The sequence below is a fragment of the Myotis nattereri genome, assembly GCF_964212035.1.
Source record: "Myotis nattereri genome assembly, chromosome: 9".
NCBI lineage: Eukaryota > Metazoa > Chordata > Mammalia > Chiroptera > Vespertilionidae > Myotis > Myotis nattereri.
The window spans coordinates 40,058,443-40,076,700 of NC_138084.1; the positions used below are offsets into that span (position 1 = coordinate 40,058,443).

The 18,258-nt window shown below is 39.0% G+C and overlaps 1 protein-coding gene across 1 annotated transcript; it reads right to left on the reverse strand.

Annotated features, from left to right (window-relative positions):
* Positions 1–17,062: 17,062 nt before the first annotated feature.
* Positions 17,063–18,022, reverse strand: LOC308524069 (olfactory receptor 56B2-like; the record flags this gene model as incomplete). Its single annotated transcript, XM_081098222.1, has 1 exon — positions 17,063–18,022. One exon carries the CDS (start codon positions 18,020–18,022, stop codon positions 17,063–17,065), a length of 960 nt encoding a protein of 319 aa, XP_080954348.1.
* Positions 18,023–18,258: the final 236 nt, after the last annotated feature.

The following is an 18,258-nucleotide window of genomic DNA, read 5'->3' on the forward strand; positions in this document are numbered from 1 at the left end:
ATTTGTTGCTTTACCGGACTCTATGTCTGTCAGCATATGGATGAAAAACATCTGCACAAGGCGGGCATCAAAGTCAATCTCTTTGAGACTAAGCCAAAAGACCCCTAGCATTCTGGGGACAAATGAAATACACCCACTAACATCTGTAAGCGACAAAGGCTAGGAAGTATTACATGGGTCGGTGTAGGGCCTCCTCATGGCTGAAAAGTTATAGAAATGTAGATTTGAGCCCACAGTTTCCCACAAGAGCAATGATGAAGCAGAATGGCAGGGAGATCCAGACGTGTGAGGCTTCCAACACAGGAATCCCATTGAGGATGAAGTATCTTGGTGTCAGGCTGGTACTGTTGGCTCCATGCATAATGGCCAATTGCAAAGCATGTTACCTTTCTGACTAAGAAAGATGCCCTATACAAGAAGATGGTAGGGGTTTTATTTTCAGCCAGAGACAAAAGATGAACAAGTATTTTTTGCATACTATAAACAATAATTTTTAGGAGAAAACTCATCTTTTTGTACCCAGACTATGTTGTTTGGCTCTACTTAGAGGTCTTGAGCCTGTGACTGAATTGAAAGGATGTAAGCATAGTGCAAACATAGTAACAAAACCCTGGTCTTTTATGCTGTACTCTACACTCTGTCAATATTACCGGCTTCAATTCCCAGGCCAGCCATTAATACCTGACCAATGTCCAAATGATAGACCTTGTTCAAATCACACATATTCTCTTCAATCCTCAAGTAACTCTCCTTCTTCCAAGAAGTCCTTTCAGATGTGTCCACTGGGTCATAGCCAATCAAGTTATATGAGCATCTACTGGTCACACACTGGTATTGTGGGGCCGAGATGATCTATCTACAGGTCTAAACCTGGCAGGTCTGAATTTTCTCTTCAGAATAATCAAGAACAGAAGATTTGATAGGCTAAAATTTTATATATTAACTGCAACTTAACAAAACATGTCCATGTGCATTTTGCATCATATCTCTAATTGCTTCTTCTGGAAAATATTAAAAATTTTATTATTCACACTATACCAAATCACATTGTTGAGCTCTAACTAATTCCCATAATTTCTATTAATTTTCTCAAGTAGAAAAACGTGACCTATGTCTCGAAATGTTTATAATTTTTATGTCTTCTTTTGGTGTATTATTTTTAGACCCCCAAATGACTACGAAAGTTTATACTGGATAAGATGGGATCTTCATTAATAATTTTTTGAGAGGACCTAGCTTTCCACATTTATTCTATATTCTGAGATAAGGATCTAGTCTGAAAGCTTTTGATGAAAATAATAAGACTTCAGGACGTTCTAATTTTTTTTTGAGAAAATTCTTCTTTATCCTGTGTTTCTTACAGACCTTCCTTAGTTATTATTTGTTTTGAGATCATGAACTTGAATCATTCATTTTACCACAACATTATATTATATATTTTAAGACTTTTCAAAAATTATTTTATAAAGCCTCCTGTTTTAGTTTAATCTTTCCTATATAATAGCCTTTTCCAAAGTTTTAATTCTGATTCTTCTCTTTTCTCTCATTTTTTTTTTTAGGGGGTTGGGGTGGGACATGATTTAGCCTAGGATTTCTATATAAGTGCTTTTTAAACCACTAGTTTTAAGAAGTAGAAAACTTTTCAAATCATGCCATGTAAATAATTTTAACATATAAAAGAGGTAAAAGCGATCTTTTTCAGAAAACAGGAAAAGATTAGCACTGATTTTATAAACCAATTTGCTCAACTGTAAAATGCTGTTAACACTAAGTGGAGTAAAACCATGGAGATTTTCCCCACGGCCTGGACAGTATTGTCAGTGTTATTACCATTATTTTTCTTTGTAAAGTAAATATAAGTAAAACGTATCCAGGCACCCCTTAAACCTCCAGTATTATTACATCTGACTTTTCTTTATTGCTCGTTACAACATCCTACACAATTAGGGCCCTTTTAAATTTCTGAATGTGTCACCCAGTACTCAAACTCTGACCTTCTCAGTCCATTCATACCTACTGAAGGTTTCTCAGTCTCAGCAAACATGTGTGCAATTCAGGGCATTTCTATTTACTATTTCCTCTGTGTGTATTGTCCTTTCCCAGGTAATACCATCGCACATACCTTCAATAGTTCTCAGTCTCAACTCAGTGTCAACCCCAAAGTAAGGCTTCTTCTTGCCTTCCCATTAAAATTTTCCCACACACCCCTGCCAATCTTGGTATAACATCTCCATTTCCTTACTCCACTGGAATTTTCTATTTATTTGGTTCACTGCTGTATCGCTGCACTTAAAATAGTGACTGCTGCAAGAAAAAAAGTTGTATCATGAATGACAGTCCAAACCTTCTTTTTGGTTGGTCATCTTACTTATACATAGTTACTTTAGCAAATTAGTGTGCATACTAAAAACTCAGAATGCATTAGAGAAAGGTACACATGATTATAAGTTGGCTGAAATCTTAAAGATTAAAAAAATGGAGATATTTAGAATTGGGATGAGTGCAAAAATTAGATGCAAATAATTGCCTTTGCTTTTATTTTCTACATGCTAAGGCATATATGTGATGAATAGAAAGTTATAGAAATGTGGATTTGGGTTCAAGAAATGTTGTTGATTCATGCAGATAAAAATCTGTACTAATTTAGCAAGGTTACTATCATCAGATGGATTCCAGCAAAGGGAGAATGACGTGTGTCATGAATGTTGTCAGGATGCTGAGATACTTGGTCACTGGGATTCCTCCCAACTCTTACACCAATTCATTGTCATTGTCTCTTCCGAAGGAAGACTCCTCTATCTATGGAGAGCAGAGAAGGTTTTTATTGTTGTACGGGAATGTGCTTGCTTGTAACATTATCCCTTTGACCTTGCCACATCAGCACCATGGAGTCTCCTGCCTCCACTATCTAAACGACATTTAATACTTCCCCCTTCTTCTTCTCCCTTTTTAAGGCAGTTTGTCATGTTCTTTGGTTTCAGGAGTCTAAGAGTGACATAATCCAAGTTTTCCTTAATTGACCACCCTCTGACTCAAATTCCTCCATAGTTGCACATTTTCTGTATTTTTTTCTTCTGTCACCCAAACTCATCCTGATGCCAGATGTTTTAAAATGTCCATTCATGATGATATTGCTCAGAAAAATTGCACAACACTGGTTGAGAACCTTATTTAACAATACTTAGTGACATCGCTGGGGATTTTCCAAGCAAAAAGAAATGAATATTTGCTTGAGGTTTCACAGATATGTGTCCCATAGATCTCTAATGGAAGAGGAAGTAAATTTAGCTTTGTATTTTAAATATATTTGAGTGGGGGAAAAGAAACCTTAATAATTATCCTCAAATTTTCACAACATTTTTAGAATAAATATATGAACTGTGTCTGATATATATTGAAGTATAAACCTGGAATTATATCTGACTTCCCAGAATGCTTCATTTCCAGTTTTATAACTTTTGCCATATCTTTACGTACATATATAGGTCTCAAGATTTCTCAAAAATTCAATAAACGATTTCAGAATCTTCTGTATTAGAAATTTATTAAAATATAGTTTATGTAATAAGTTTGAATGGTATGTTCGTTGGAAACATTGTATTGTTAAATGCATTTCCCCATTTCTGTCCCCCTCTACCTCAGTAGAAATACAGTTTTCTACTGTACATTTTTTTTTTTAGTGAATCTTGATCAAGTCTCAGGAAACATAGAAGACTGGGTTAAAATTCTTTCAATAGTGAAGGTATTTGGGAGAAGGGAACAGAGGACATATGACAACAATTTAATATCATCCCTTGGGTTTGTAGAAATGCGCACAGGCTATACTGGAAGGTGAAAACAATGAGAAGGAATCTGGTGAAATGGTACATCTTTCTTCTAGAATGGGCAGCTAGAATGGGCAGAAACCCTGCAAATCTAAATTTTTCTTTTACAGTGAATGAAACCATTCACTAAAGCACATAGATAAAACAAAACTAGCTCTATACAAAAAAGCTTCTACCATAGTGAAAATTTAGGAAGTATAGCTTCATTCCAAGTCAGAGCGTTACAATAAGTGAAAACCATAGAGGCAAGCCTTTCTCTTGAAGTGTGATTCATTTCAATATTACTAGCATTAGGTAAAATATTAATTAAATGAAATAAATAGCAAACTAGCAGATGGCAAACATGCTCCAAGTTTCTCAATGTAGAAAATATTTAAATGACATATATTTCCTAAATATCTTTTTTCCTTTTGGTCTGTTTTTCTAATTAAAACCCTATGGAGGTTCCTAAAAAAAAGTAGAATAGAGTTACCATATGACCCAGCAATTTCTCTTCCGCATATCTACTGGAAAATTTAAAAACATTTATATGTATCCCTGTATTCAAAATTCAAGGTGACCAAGACATGGAAACAACCAAATTAGATGATTTGATAAAGAAGATGTTGTACATATATACAATGGAATACTACTCATCCATAAGAAAAGATGAAATACTGCCATTGTGACAACGTGGATGAATCTTGAGAATATTATGCTAAGCAAAACAAATCAGATAGAAAAACACAAGAACCATATGATTTTACTCATATGTGGGATATAAAACTGAAAGCAACAAACAAGACAAACAAATAAAAAAATCAATGACACAGACAACAGTATGGTAGTTACCAGAGGAAAAGAGGCATGAAGGGGAGGTCAAAGAGGGTAAGGGGGTTCAAATACATGGTAATGGAAGGAGATTTAACTCTCAGTGGTGAACACACAATGCAATGTATAGATGATGTATTATAGAATTGTACACTTGAAACCTATGTGATTTTATTAATCAATGTTACCCCAGTAAATTGAATAAAATTAATAAAAACAACAAACCACTAACATAATCACATGGATGGATACTCAAAAAATTATGCTTGGTGAAAGAAACAAGGTACAAAGGAACACTCTATATTACTCATTGTATATTTATATATAGGAAAGACTAAGCTAATATATAGTGCTCAAAGAAGATCAGGAGTTTTTTAGGACTTGAAATCTGTTGAGGATTGACTACGAAAGGGCACCAGAAAATTTGAAGGGATTGATTCAAATTTCTATATCGTAATTGTATAATAGTTGCATAGGGGTATATATCTGTCTAAACTTGTTAAACAGTATCTTTACAATATCTTAACTTTCCTGTATGTGAATTATACATCAATAAAGTTGATTTAAAACTAATGAACATAAATCAATGTTAGCAGTAAATGGAAACTAATCAGATGATCACCCTAATAGATATAAGCTAATAATGTTATAAAATTCAAAATCAATTAGTAAGAAAAAACCTAGTATCTAAGTGATTTTGGAATAGAAGGGAAAGAAATTTCAGCTTTATTTAATTGACATAATCACTTGAACACTCCAAAACTTATTTCATGAGGCCAGCATTCCCCAGATACCAAAGCCAGATATGGACACTAGAAGAAAAGAAAAGTGTAGGCCAATATTTTTGTTGAATAGAGATGCAAAAAGTGTCAAAGTGCAGGCTAACCGAATTCAACAGCACATGAAAAAGATCATGCACCATGATTCAGTAGGATTCATCTCTGGATGCAAAGATGTTTCAAAATATGCACATCAATAAACACCACATTAATAAAATGAAAGACAAAATTCAAATGATGATCTCAGGAGATGCAGAAAAAGCATTTGGCAAAATTCAACATCCTTTCATGATAAAAACTCCTAACAAATTGGTTAAAGAGAAAATGGCTGAATATAATAAAAGCCATCCTATAATAAAGAGCTAATATCCCAATTAGACCAAACAGCAGTATGGCCATCCGACAGCCTTCCAGACGAAGCCAAGGCTGCTAGGGGCTGCGAAAGCCTGCAAGGGTCGAGGCCCCTGCATGAATTTCGTGCATTGGGCCTTTAGTATGTTATAAACCTCCAGCCCTATTATATTCAACTAGAGGCCCGGTGCACAAAAATTTGTGCACTCGGTGGGGAGGGGGCATCCCTCAGCCCAACCTGTGCCCTCTCGCAGTCTGGGACCCCTCGGGAGATAACGACCTGCTGGCTTAGGCCTGCTCCTGGGTGGCAGAGGGCAGGCCCAATCCCTAGGTGCAGTCCCGGTTGGGTTCAGAGCAGGGCTGATTGGGGCGTTGGGGCGCCGCCCCCTGTCATGCACAGAGCAGGGCAGATCGGGAGGTTGCGATGCCACCCTCAGTCATGCTCAGGGTAGGGCCAATTGGGGGGTTGGGGCAACACCCCCTGTCACACTCAAGGCAGGGTCGATGGGGAGGTTGCGGCCTCACCCTCTGTCACTCAGAGAGCAGGGCCCATCAGGGGTGTTGGGACTCCATACCCTGTCACACACAGAGCAGGGCCCATCAGGGGGTTGGGGCGCTCCCCCCTGTCATGCACAGAGCAGGGCCGATCAGGGGATTGAAGAGCTCCCCTCTATCACCCACAGAGCAGGGCCGATCAGGGGGTTGGGGTGCCGCCACTATCACACTTAGGGCAGGACCGATGGGGAGGTTATGTCTCTACCCTGTCACACACAGAGCAGGGCCTGTGGGGGGTGGGGAGGTTGGGGCGCCGCACCCTGTCACACACAGAGCCTCAGGGCAATCAGGGGGTTGGGGAGCTCCCCCCTATCAGGCACAGAGCAGGGCTGATCAGAGGGTTGGGGCGCCACACCCTGTCACACACAGAGCCGCAGGGCGATCAGGGTGTTGGGGAGCTCCCCCCTATCAGGCACAGAGCCGGACTGTCCAGGGGGTTGGGGAGCCTTCCCCTGTCACGAACAGAGCAGGGCGGATAGGGAGGTTGTGGCCCCGCCCCCTGTCACACACAGAGCCACAGGGCAATCAGGGGGTTTGGGTGCTGACCCCTGTCATGCTGATCCTAGTGCCAGGAAGCCTCTCAACTCCGCTGATCCCGGTGCTGGAGGCCTCATGGCTCCGCTGATCCCTGTGCTGGGAGGCATATTACCCTTTTACTATATAGGATAGAGGCCTGGTGCATGGGTGGCGGCCAGCTGGTGTGCCCTGAAGGGTGTCCTGGATCAGGATGGGGGTCCCCACTGGGGTGCCTGACCAGCCTGGATGAGGGGATGATGGCTGTTTGCAGCTGGTCACACACCCTTCAGGGTGCGGGTCCCCACTGGGGTGCCTGGCCAGTCTGGGTGAGGGGCTGAGGGCTGTTTTCAGGCTGCCGGTTGACTGAAGCTCCCAACTGCTCCTTTTTCTTTTTCTTTTTTATTCTGGGCCAGCTTTAGCTTTGAGGCTTGGCTCCAGCTCTTAGGCCTAGGCTGTTGAAAGCAGGTATCTGGTTTGTTTGGGTTCTATAATCTAAACACTGTTTCAACTCCAGCTCTGAGATCCCGACTGGCTGAAAACAGGTTTCTGGGGTTTTGTTTAGCTTCTATATTTGTAACAATGTTTCAAACTGCAAGCTCAGAGGCTGGCAGCTGCAGGCGGTGAACGTTGGAGTCCTCCGTCACTGAAGCAAGCAAGCCTCATGTTCGCTTCAAGCTGCCTAGCTGCCAGCTGCCATCTTGGTTGGCAGTTAATTTGCATATCGCCCTGATTAGCCAATGGGAAGGTTAGTGGATGTATGGCTAATTACCATGTTTCTCTTTTATTTGATAGGATAGTGAAAAATTAAAAACCTTCCCTGTAAGATCAGGAACAAAATAAGAATCCCCATTCTGACTGGTCCTATTCAATATAGTATTAAAAGTTCTAACCAGAGCAGTTAAGCAAGAAAAAAAAGACATCCAAATAATAAAGGAAAAAATAAAATTGTCTGTTTGATTATGACATAACATGTATAGAGGGAATCCTAAAGACTCAACAAAAAAATCACTAGAGGAGGGTTACCAAAATGGGGGAGGTATAAGCGGACGTGTCCTGTGCCTTGTCCTGGAGCAGATAAGGGTGAGCAGCTGAAACGGGTAACATTCAGCCCAAATAGGTAGAGGATTTTCAGCTGAGAGATTGTCTGCAGCTAGGAAAGACTGAGAACCCCCCAGGGAAAAAAAAAGGACTGTTGGAGACTGCGGCTGAAGCCTCTCCTGGTGCGCCAGCTAAGCAGAGGAGACTGCGCCATCTTGGGTGGTTGTTGCTGGCATCCAGAGACCAGCTACTAACCTGGAAACAAGGGATCTCCAGCAGCGTGACTGCGTGAACTCAGACGAGCACTGCTTCTTCTCACAGAAAGGTTGGACATCCCCTAAAGGTGCGGTTTGCAGTTCGGGTTGGAGGGAGGACCGAGCTCGCGCGCGCGGTGCGGAATCTGCACCCCACAGAGTCCGCAGCCGTTGGGACCAGCGTGACCCGCGAGTGGGGAAGGGGCCCCACAGGGCTGCTGGCAGAAGGGAACGCGAAAAATGAGCCCATAGCTGGACTGGATGTAAAGGAGCAGCCTTGGACTTTGCCAATCTGCTGGCTGCTTGGTGCCAGGGGCGAGTGGGCGCGCGGAGACTGCGCGCGGAGACTGTGCGCAGACCTGGAAGGTGGAGGCTTGCGAATTCGAACAACTATCAGGCTCTTGTTACAGTTCCCCTTAGATCCGTGCATTTGATTATTAAACCCAGCGCATGGGATTCCCCAGTTGGGGTCATTCGCAGAGCCTGTAGGGGAAAGTTCTTTTTGGGGAGCCTGGGAAACAGCGGACAGTGGCAAGGAACCAGCTCTGGGCAGTGGTCTTTCCCGAATCAGTTCCAAATACCATAGAGGACAAAACCCTACTGATAGAGAGGACTTAGAGCCTCAGAGGTAAATCCAGACACACTGCCACCCAGAGGCAGAGCCATGAACTGTCTCTTTTGCGATCACAAATAAAGGCAGTCTGGTAAAAAAATACAACCTGCCTTAAAATCAGGTCTGTGGTTTACTGCACGGAGGGACAGTGTATCGCAGGGAAGTTCAACACTCCCCTGAATGCCTGGCAGGACTGAGGCGTGCCAAAAAGAAGAGTGGAAGATCTGAAGCACCTTCACTTCCGAATATTTTTATATATATATTTTTTAAATTCTTTTTTCACCATTTCATTAAGAACCTATTTTATTTATTTTTTTATTTTTTATTTTTTTCATCACCTGATTTTACCTTTTTAATTACTACATTTTTTAACCAATATTATTGCTATCCTTTTACCATTTTTTCAAGGGTCATTTTATTTTTTATTATTTTTTTTTTATTTTTCTTTATTTTATTTTGGGATTAGTGTTCTACACTCTATTTTCATCGTTCCTTTAGCATCATTTCTCTCTATCTCACATTTACCCTTAAGCCAAAACTCTCTTCCTCACTTTTCCCCTTTTGTTGTCCTGTTTCTCTTACCCTATTCCTGCTTTGGATTTTACCTATTCCTTCTTTCTACCCACTTTCTAAATTTCACCCTACTTATATATCTAATTTCCAATCCCTCGCTCTCCCCATACAAATAGCCTCTTCCGCACCTCTATTTCATTCTCTTAATTTTTTTTTTGTTTTTGTTGTTGTTGGTTTTTTTGGTTTTTTTTTTTGGTCTTTTTGTGTGTTTTTTTTCTCTCCCTTTTCCCAATCTCATTTCGGCACTCCTTTTTGTTTTTTATTTTTCTCTCTAATATTTTTCTCTTTTTTCTTCTTTATCCCCTAATTCTCTTCGCTCGGGGGGTCACCTTTATTTGGGGTTATTAATATCGTGAATGCATTTAGTTTGGTGCCTTGTACGTTGTGCCTTGTTGTGTTGTATTTTGTGCCTTTGAATCAGCGCAACAGAGAGAGATCTACATAACCAAACACCTTGAGAAGAGAAATCATGGTGAAACAAAGAACCAACCCAAATATGAAAGAAAAACAGGCAGCATCAGAAAAGGAAGTAAACGAAATAGAGGCAATGGAGGCAAGCAACCTGTCAGAGAAAGAATTCAGAGTAATGGTCATAAGGTGGATGAAAAGAATGGAAGACCAATTCAACAATATGTGTAGGAACCAAGAGGAAATGAAGAAGAACCAAGAGGAAATGAAGAGAAACCAAGAAGAAATGAAAAACGACATCACTGCCATAAAGAACTCAATAGAAAGCATCAACAGTAGACTAGAAGAAGCAGAGGACCGTATCAGCGAGCTAGAAGACAAGGTAGAAAAAAATACCCAAACAGAACAGCTTCTAGAAAAAAAAATTAAAAAGCAGGAAGAGAGCCTAAGAGAACTCTGGGACAATGCTAAACGAAACAACATCCGAATAATAGGGGTGCCAGAAGGAGAGGAAACTGAGCAAGGAATAGAAAACCTGTTTGAAAAAATAGTAACAGAAAATTTCCCTGATATAGGGAGGAAAAAACTCACACAAATCCAAGAAGCTCACAGAGTCCCAGACAAAATGAACCCGAAAAGACCAACACCAAGGCACATAATAATTAAATTGGCAAACACCAACAACAAAGCAAGAATCTTAAAAGCAGCCAGAGAGAGACAGAAAGTTACTTACAAAGGATCCCCCATCAGACTAGCGACCGATTTCTCAACAGAAACACATCAGGCAAGAAGGGAATGGAATGAAATATACAAAGTCATGCAAAGGAAGGGTCTGAATCCAAGAATACTATACCCAGCGAGGCTATCAATCAAAATTGAGGGTCAAATCAGGAGCTTCACAGACAAAAATGGTCTACGGGAGTTTATTACAACCAAACCAGCAATGCAAGAAATGCTAAAGGGTCTGCTGTAAATAGAAAAAACAGGAAACAAAGAAGGAACGCAGCGGTAAAGAACAAAAATGGCGACTAACAAGTTTCTATCAATAATAACTTTAAATGTAAATGGATTAAATTCCCCAGTCAAAAGGCATAGGGTAAATGAGTGGATAAGAAAACATGACCCATATATCTGCTGTCTACAGGAAACCCACCTCAGAAAAAAAGACGCACACAGACTGATGGTGAAGGGTTGGAAAAAGGTTTTTCAGGCCAATGGAAGTGAAAAAAAAGCCGGGGTAGCAATACTTATATCTGACAAATTAGATCTTAAAGTGAAGGACATAAAAAGAGATCAAGAAGGCCACTTCATAATACTAAAGGGAGCAGTCCAACAAGAAGAAATAACTCTGTTAAATATATATGCACCCAATATAGGAGCACCCAAATATGTAAGAAATCTTCTGGAGAAGATCAAGGGAGAGATTGACAGCAATACAATCATAGTAGGGGACCTTAACACCCCATTATCGCCACTGGACAAATCCTCTAAACAGAAACTCTGCAAAGAAACATCAATCCTAAATGACTCACTAGATCAGATGGAATTAATTGACATCTTCAGAACATTTCACCCCAAAGCCACAGAATATACATTCTCCTTAGGTGCACATTTGTCATCTTCAAAGATAGACCATATATTGGGTCACAGACAAAGTCTCTTCAAATTCAAGAAAATTGAAATCATATCAAGTATCTTCTCAGACCACAAAGGCGTAAAACTGGAAATCAACTACAACAAAAACAATCCAAAAAAATCAAACACATGGAGACTAAATAGCATGCTATTAAACAACGACTGGGTTACCAGTGAGATCAAAGAAGAAATAAAAAACATCATGGCAACAAATGACAATGAAAACACAACAATTCAAAACCTATGGGACACAGCAAAAGCAGTCTTGAGAGGGAAGTTCATAGCTCTACAAGCCTACTGCAAGAAACAAGAAACAATGAGAATAAATGACCTAACTCTACAACTCGAAGAGTTAGAAAGAGAGCAACAAAAAAAGCCCACTGTAAGCAGAAGGAAGGAAATAACAAAGATCAGAGCGGAGATAAACGACATAGAGACCAATAAAACAATACAAAAGATCAACAAAACCAAGAGCTGGTTCTTTGAAAGGATAAACAAGATTGATACACCTCTAGCCAGGCTCACCAAGAAACAAAGAGAGAGGACCCAAATAAACAAAATCAGAAATGAAAGAGGAGAAATAACAACAGACCCCCTAGAAATACAAAGGATTGTTAGAAAATACTATGAACAACTCTACTCCAACACACTAGACAACCTGGAGGAAATGGACATATTCCTAGATAAATACAACCTTCCAAAACTTAACCAGGAAGAATCTAAAAATCTCAATAGGCCAATAACTATGGAGGAAATCAAAGCAGTAATCAAAAAGCTTCCAGCAAACAAAAGCCCGGGGCCAGATGGCTTCACAGGGGAGTTTTACCAAACATTCAAGGAAGACCTAAAACCTATCCTCCTCAGACTATGTCGAAAGATTCAAGAGGAAGGAACACTTCCCAGCTCGTTCTATGAAGCCAACATCACCCTAATCCCAAAACCAGATAAAGACAATACAATGAAAGAGAATTATAGGCCAATATCCCTCATGAACATAGATGCCAAAATCCTCAACAAAATCCTAGCAAATCGGATCCAGCAGTACATCAAAAAGATCATACACCATGACCAAGTAGGATTTATCCCAGGGATGCAAGGATGGTACAATATCCACAAATCAATAAACGTGATACATCACATAAACAAATTGAGAGAGAAAAACCACATAGTCATATCAATTGATGCGGAAAAAGCATTTGACAAAATCCAACACCCTTTCTTGATAAAAACTCTCAGCAAGATAGGAATTGAGGGATCATACCTCAACATAATAAAAGCCATATATGACAAACCCACAGCCAACATCATAATCAATGGGCAAAAACTAAAACCATTCCCCCTAAAAACAGGAACAAGACAGGGATGCCCCCTCTCACCACTCCTGTTCAACATAGTACTGGAAGTACTAGCCATTGCGATCAGACACGAAGAAGAAATAAAAGGCATCCAGATTGGAAAAGAAGAAGTAAAACTGTCCTTATTTGCAGATGACATGATACTGTACATACAGAACCCTAAAGACTCCATCAAAAAATTATTAGACTTAATAAATGAATTCGGCAATGTAGCAGGATACAAAATTAATGCTAAGAAATCCACGGCATTTCTTTACACCAATAGTGAACTTACAGAAAGTGAAACTACAGAAGCAATCCCATTTACCATTGCACCAAAAAAATTAAAATACCTAGGAATAAACTTAACTAAGGAGGTAAAAGACTTATATGCTGAAAACTACAGGACACTGAAAAAAGAGATAGAGGAAGACATAAACAGATGGAAGAATATACCGTGTTCATGGATTGGTAGAATCAACATCATCAAAATGTCCATACTACCCAAAGCAATTTATAGATTCAATGCAATCCCCATTAAATTACCAACGGCATATTTCACAAATCTAGAACGAACGTTCCAAAAATTCATCTGGAATAAAAAAAGACCCCGAATAGCTGCAGCAATCCTGAGAAAACACAAAGTAGGTGGGATCTCAATACCAGATATCAAACTGTATTACAAAGCCACTGTTCTTAAAACAGTTTGGTACTGGCACAAGAACAGACATATAGATCAATGGAATAGAATAGAGACCCCAGAAATCGACCCAAACCACTATGCCCAATTAATATTCGACAAAGGAGGCAAGAGCATACAATGGAGTCAAGACAGTCTTTTCAATAAACGGTGTTGGGAAAATTGGACAGATACATGCAAAAGGATGAAACTAGATCACCAACTCACACCATACACAAAAATAAACTCAAAATGGATAAAAGACTTAAACGTAAGACGGGAAACCATAAAAATACTAGAGGAATCCACAGGCAGCGAAATCGCAAACATATGCCGAAGAAATTTCTTCTCTGATAATGCTCCTAGGGCAATGGAAACTAAAGAGAAAATAAACAAACGGGACTACATCAAAATAAAAAGCTTTTGCACAGCAAAGGAAACCATCAAAAAAAACAACAAGAAGACCCACTACATGGGAGAACATATTTACCAATGATACCACCGATAAGGGTTTAATTTCCAACATATACAGGGATCTCATGAAACTTAACAAAAGGAAGATAAACAATCCAATAAAAAAATGGGCAACGGACCTAGATAGACACTTTTCGAAAGAGGACATACAGAAGGCAGAAAGACATATGAAAACCTGCTCAAAGTCACTAATTATATGAGAGATGCAAATCAAAACGACAATGCGTTATCATCTCACACCTGTCAGAATGGCTATCATCAACAAATCAACAAACAACAAGTGTTGGAGAGGATGTGGAGAAAAAGGAACCCTTCTGCACTGCTGGTGGGAATGCAGTCTGGTGCAGCCACTGTGGAGAACAGTATGGAGCTACCTCAGAAGACTAAAAATGGAACTCCCATTTGACCCTGTGATCCCACTCCTAGGAATATATCCCAAGAAACCAGAAACGCCAATTAGAAAGGATATATGCAGCCCTATGTTCATAGCAGCACAATTCACCATAGCTAAGATTTGGAAACAGCCTAAGTGCCCATCAGCAGATGAGTGGATTAGAAAACTGTGGTACATATACACAATGGAATACTATGCTGCGGTAAAAAAAAAAAAAGGAACTCTTGCCTTTTGCAACAGCATGGATGGAACTGGAGAGCATTATGCTAAGTGAAATAAGCCAGTCAGAGAAAGATAAATACCACATGATCTCACTCATTTGTGGATTATAGAGAACAACATAGACTGATGAAAAAGGACAGACCCAAAGACTGAGAAACAGCGATCAGGCTATCAATCCCCAGAAGGAAATTAGGGGAGGGCGGGGGTAAGGGGAAGAGATCAACCGAAGGACTTGTATACATGTATATAAGCCAAACCAATGGACATGGACAACGGGGGGATGGGAGCATGAGTTTGTGTGTGGGGGGGAGGTTGGGGGTTAAAGGGGGGGGATGAGGACACATTTGTAATACCTTAACTAAAAAAAAAAAAAAAATCACTAGAAATAATAAAAAATCAGTAATGTTTCAGAATACCAAGTCAGCATATAAAAATCAGTGGTATTTGTATGCACTAACAAAGAGCTATTTAAAAAATAAATAAAAAATAAAACAGTCATATTTACAGTAGTATCAAAAATAGTAAACTATTTAGGAATAAATTTAACCAAGGAAGGTAAAGATCTATATACCAAAATTATAAGATATTGATGAGTGAATTTGAGAAGACACGAAAAATGGAAAGATATCTCATGTTAATAGATTGATGAATAAATGTTAAAATGTTCATACTACTCAAAGCCACCTATAGATTCAATGTAATCATCATAATTCAAATGACTTTTTTCTTTTTATAGAAATAAGGGTGAAAATCCCAAAATTTGTATGAAATGAGAAAAACAACAAACAGCCAAAGCAAAGATGGGAAAGAACAAAGCTGGAGGCATTACACTTCCTGTATTACAAATATGTAATAACCAATACAGTACAGTAGCTCCCTTTATCCGTGGGAGATATAATCTAAGACTTCCAGTGGATGCCTGAAATAGTGATAGTACCAAACCTTATATAGACTTTGGATTTTCCTCTACATACATATCTATGTTAAAGTTTAGTTTATAAAACTAGGCACAGTAAGAGATTAAGAGAAATAACTAATAAACCTACAGAACAGTTGATCTGATCATCAAGACACCTACTAAGTGACTAATGGGTGGGTAACATGTTCAGTGTGGATATGCTGGACAAAGTGGTGATTGAAATCTGGGCAGGATGGAGCAGGACTGTGTGAGATTTTTATCATGCTACTTGAAATGACACACAATTTAAAACTTAAGATTTATTTGTTTCTGGAATTTCTCACTTAATATTTGTGGACAATTATTGACCACCAGCAATTGAAACCCCCCCAAAAAAAAACTGTGGATAAGAGGGGACTACAGTACTAACACAAAACTAACAGCCTATTATTCCAATAAATTACTAATGGAATAGAATAAAGAAATAATCAAGTTTTAAAGACATATATTTATGTTGATGTTCATTAAGGTTTCTTTTCTAGACATTCACATTGAATATTTTAATAGTACAATAAAGGTTTACTATTCTCATGATTTTAAATACTTGTTTTACTGGTATCCAAATAAATATTTATTCCCCTATGGAGTTATCCATGAAGAAAATAGCTCTTGGACAATGGTTATTTAATTCAAAAAAGCATATCTCAAATAAAACATAAAAATAAAATAAAATTTTTTTCAGTGGGCATTTGTAATAACAATTTTTCCCCAAGTTATTATAAAATGTCTTGAACTAATGAATAATCAATTCTGGCAATAAGTATTTTCATTCTTGTGAACTAAGAAATGGAGGAAGATATTCCAAAGGAAAAAAAAAAAGTGTAGACAAGGCATAGAAAAAGAAGATACGTAAAACAAAAAGGAAATTCAAGTAGTATTTCATTGTATTTCCTTTATATTCATTGAGAAAATAGACAATATAACGTTACTGTTTTGATTAAGATTTTTTTGAAAACCCAAAATTTCAAATGTGTCATCATTTTTCTCTTTCTTTGTTTTATTAGATTTATTGGGGTGGCATTGGTTAATAAAATTATATGGTTTTCCAGTGTACAATTCTATAATACATCAGCTGTATATTGCATTGTGTGCCCACCATTCAAAGTCAAATATTTTTCTGTCACCATATATTTGACCAACTTTTTGTGTTGTGTTGTTTTGTTATTGTTATTAATCCTCATCCGAGGATATTTTATCTACTGCTTTTCAGAGACAGTGGAAGCAAGGGTGGAAGCGGCGGGGGGGGGGGGGAGGGGGAGGGGTCAGAGAGAGAGAGAGAGAGAGAGAGGGAGAGAGAGAGAGAGAGAGAGAGAGAGAGAGAGAGAGAGAGAGAAACGTCAATATGAATGAGATACATTGATTGGTTGCCTCCTGAATGTGCTCAGACTGGGGGCAGAGAGATAACCTGCAACCCGGGTAAGTGCCCTTGACCACATTCAACCCACATTCCTTCTGTGCACTGTCTGATGCTCTAACCATTGAGCACATTGGCCAGGGCCTACTTTCTGTTTTAGTTTTTGCCACTGGTACACTATAATAATTGAGAGCTGCAGCAGTGCTCCTTTTCTTTAGTTCTTCTGCCACTAGGCACTCATTGGATATTACATTGAGTATATATCTTATAAAAATAAGCATCCTTTATAAATTAGTTGCTCTTGATGTGTACTTTAAGAACCTTATATAAAACCTGCCGGAGCTCCTTGTTCTTGATTGCATACACCATGGGATTGAGGGCAGGAGGAACGACACTGTGCAGTACATTGAGTAGCACTTGAACAATGGGAACTGATATAGCGGTACTATGGGCGATGGACATGACAATGACAATTGTATAGAAGAATAAGATCAGAATGAGGTGGGACGTGCAGGTACTTAGGGCCTTGGACACAGCTTCTGCTGAGTTCAGCTTCAGCACAGAGTGAAGTATCAAAGCATATGATAAAATAATCAAACCCAAGTCACTTCCCATGAATGTCCATGCCAGAAGAAGCTGGTAAATGCTGTTGATGGTTCTGTCATCACAGGATAGACTAGTGACACCGAGATTAGAACACAGAAAGTGTTCTATTTGGTTCTGGGAGCAGTAGTGTCTCTGAGCAGCCAATACAGGCACTGGGATGGTACATATGGTGTTTCTGAGTGCCATGAACACAGTTGCTTTGACCACAAAAGATTCAGTAATTATTGATGGATAGCGTAGTGGTCGACAAATGGCTACATATCTATCGATAGCCATGCATAGAAAGATACCTGACTCCATGCCCACAAAACAATGTATGACATACATCTGCAGAAAGCACTCCGGGAGACTGATGGCTTTAGCATTGAACCATAAGATGGCCAATATCTTGGGCATGATAGTGGTGGCAAAGCCCATGTCTACCACAGCCAGGATGCCCAGAAAATAGTACATAGGCTGGTGCAGTGTTGGCTCTTGATAGATGATGATCAGGATAAGGATGTTGGCACTGAGGGCTAAGAGGTAGAGCAGAGCCAATGGCAGGGAGAACCAGTGTTGCCAGCTATGAATGCCTGGGAATCCCATCAGAATAAATTCAGAGACCTGGATCTTAGAGATGTTGGAGGCTTTGAGATTCTGGAACATTCTTTAGTAAGAGAAAAAAAAATATTCAAGATTATAATTTTGAAGAATATCTATGATAGTATTTGAAGAGAAGTAAAAGACAAGTAGAACTTTTAATTTTTTATTTTATTTTTTTATTTCTATTTTTTCATGGTAATTATTTTATTTTATAATTAAATTTATTAAGATTATGTAGGTTTCCAGTTTGTACTGCTATGATATATTATTTTATAATGCATGTGTTCCCACCATTAAAA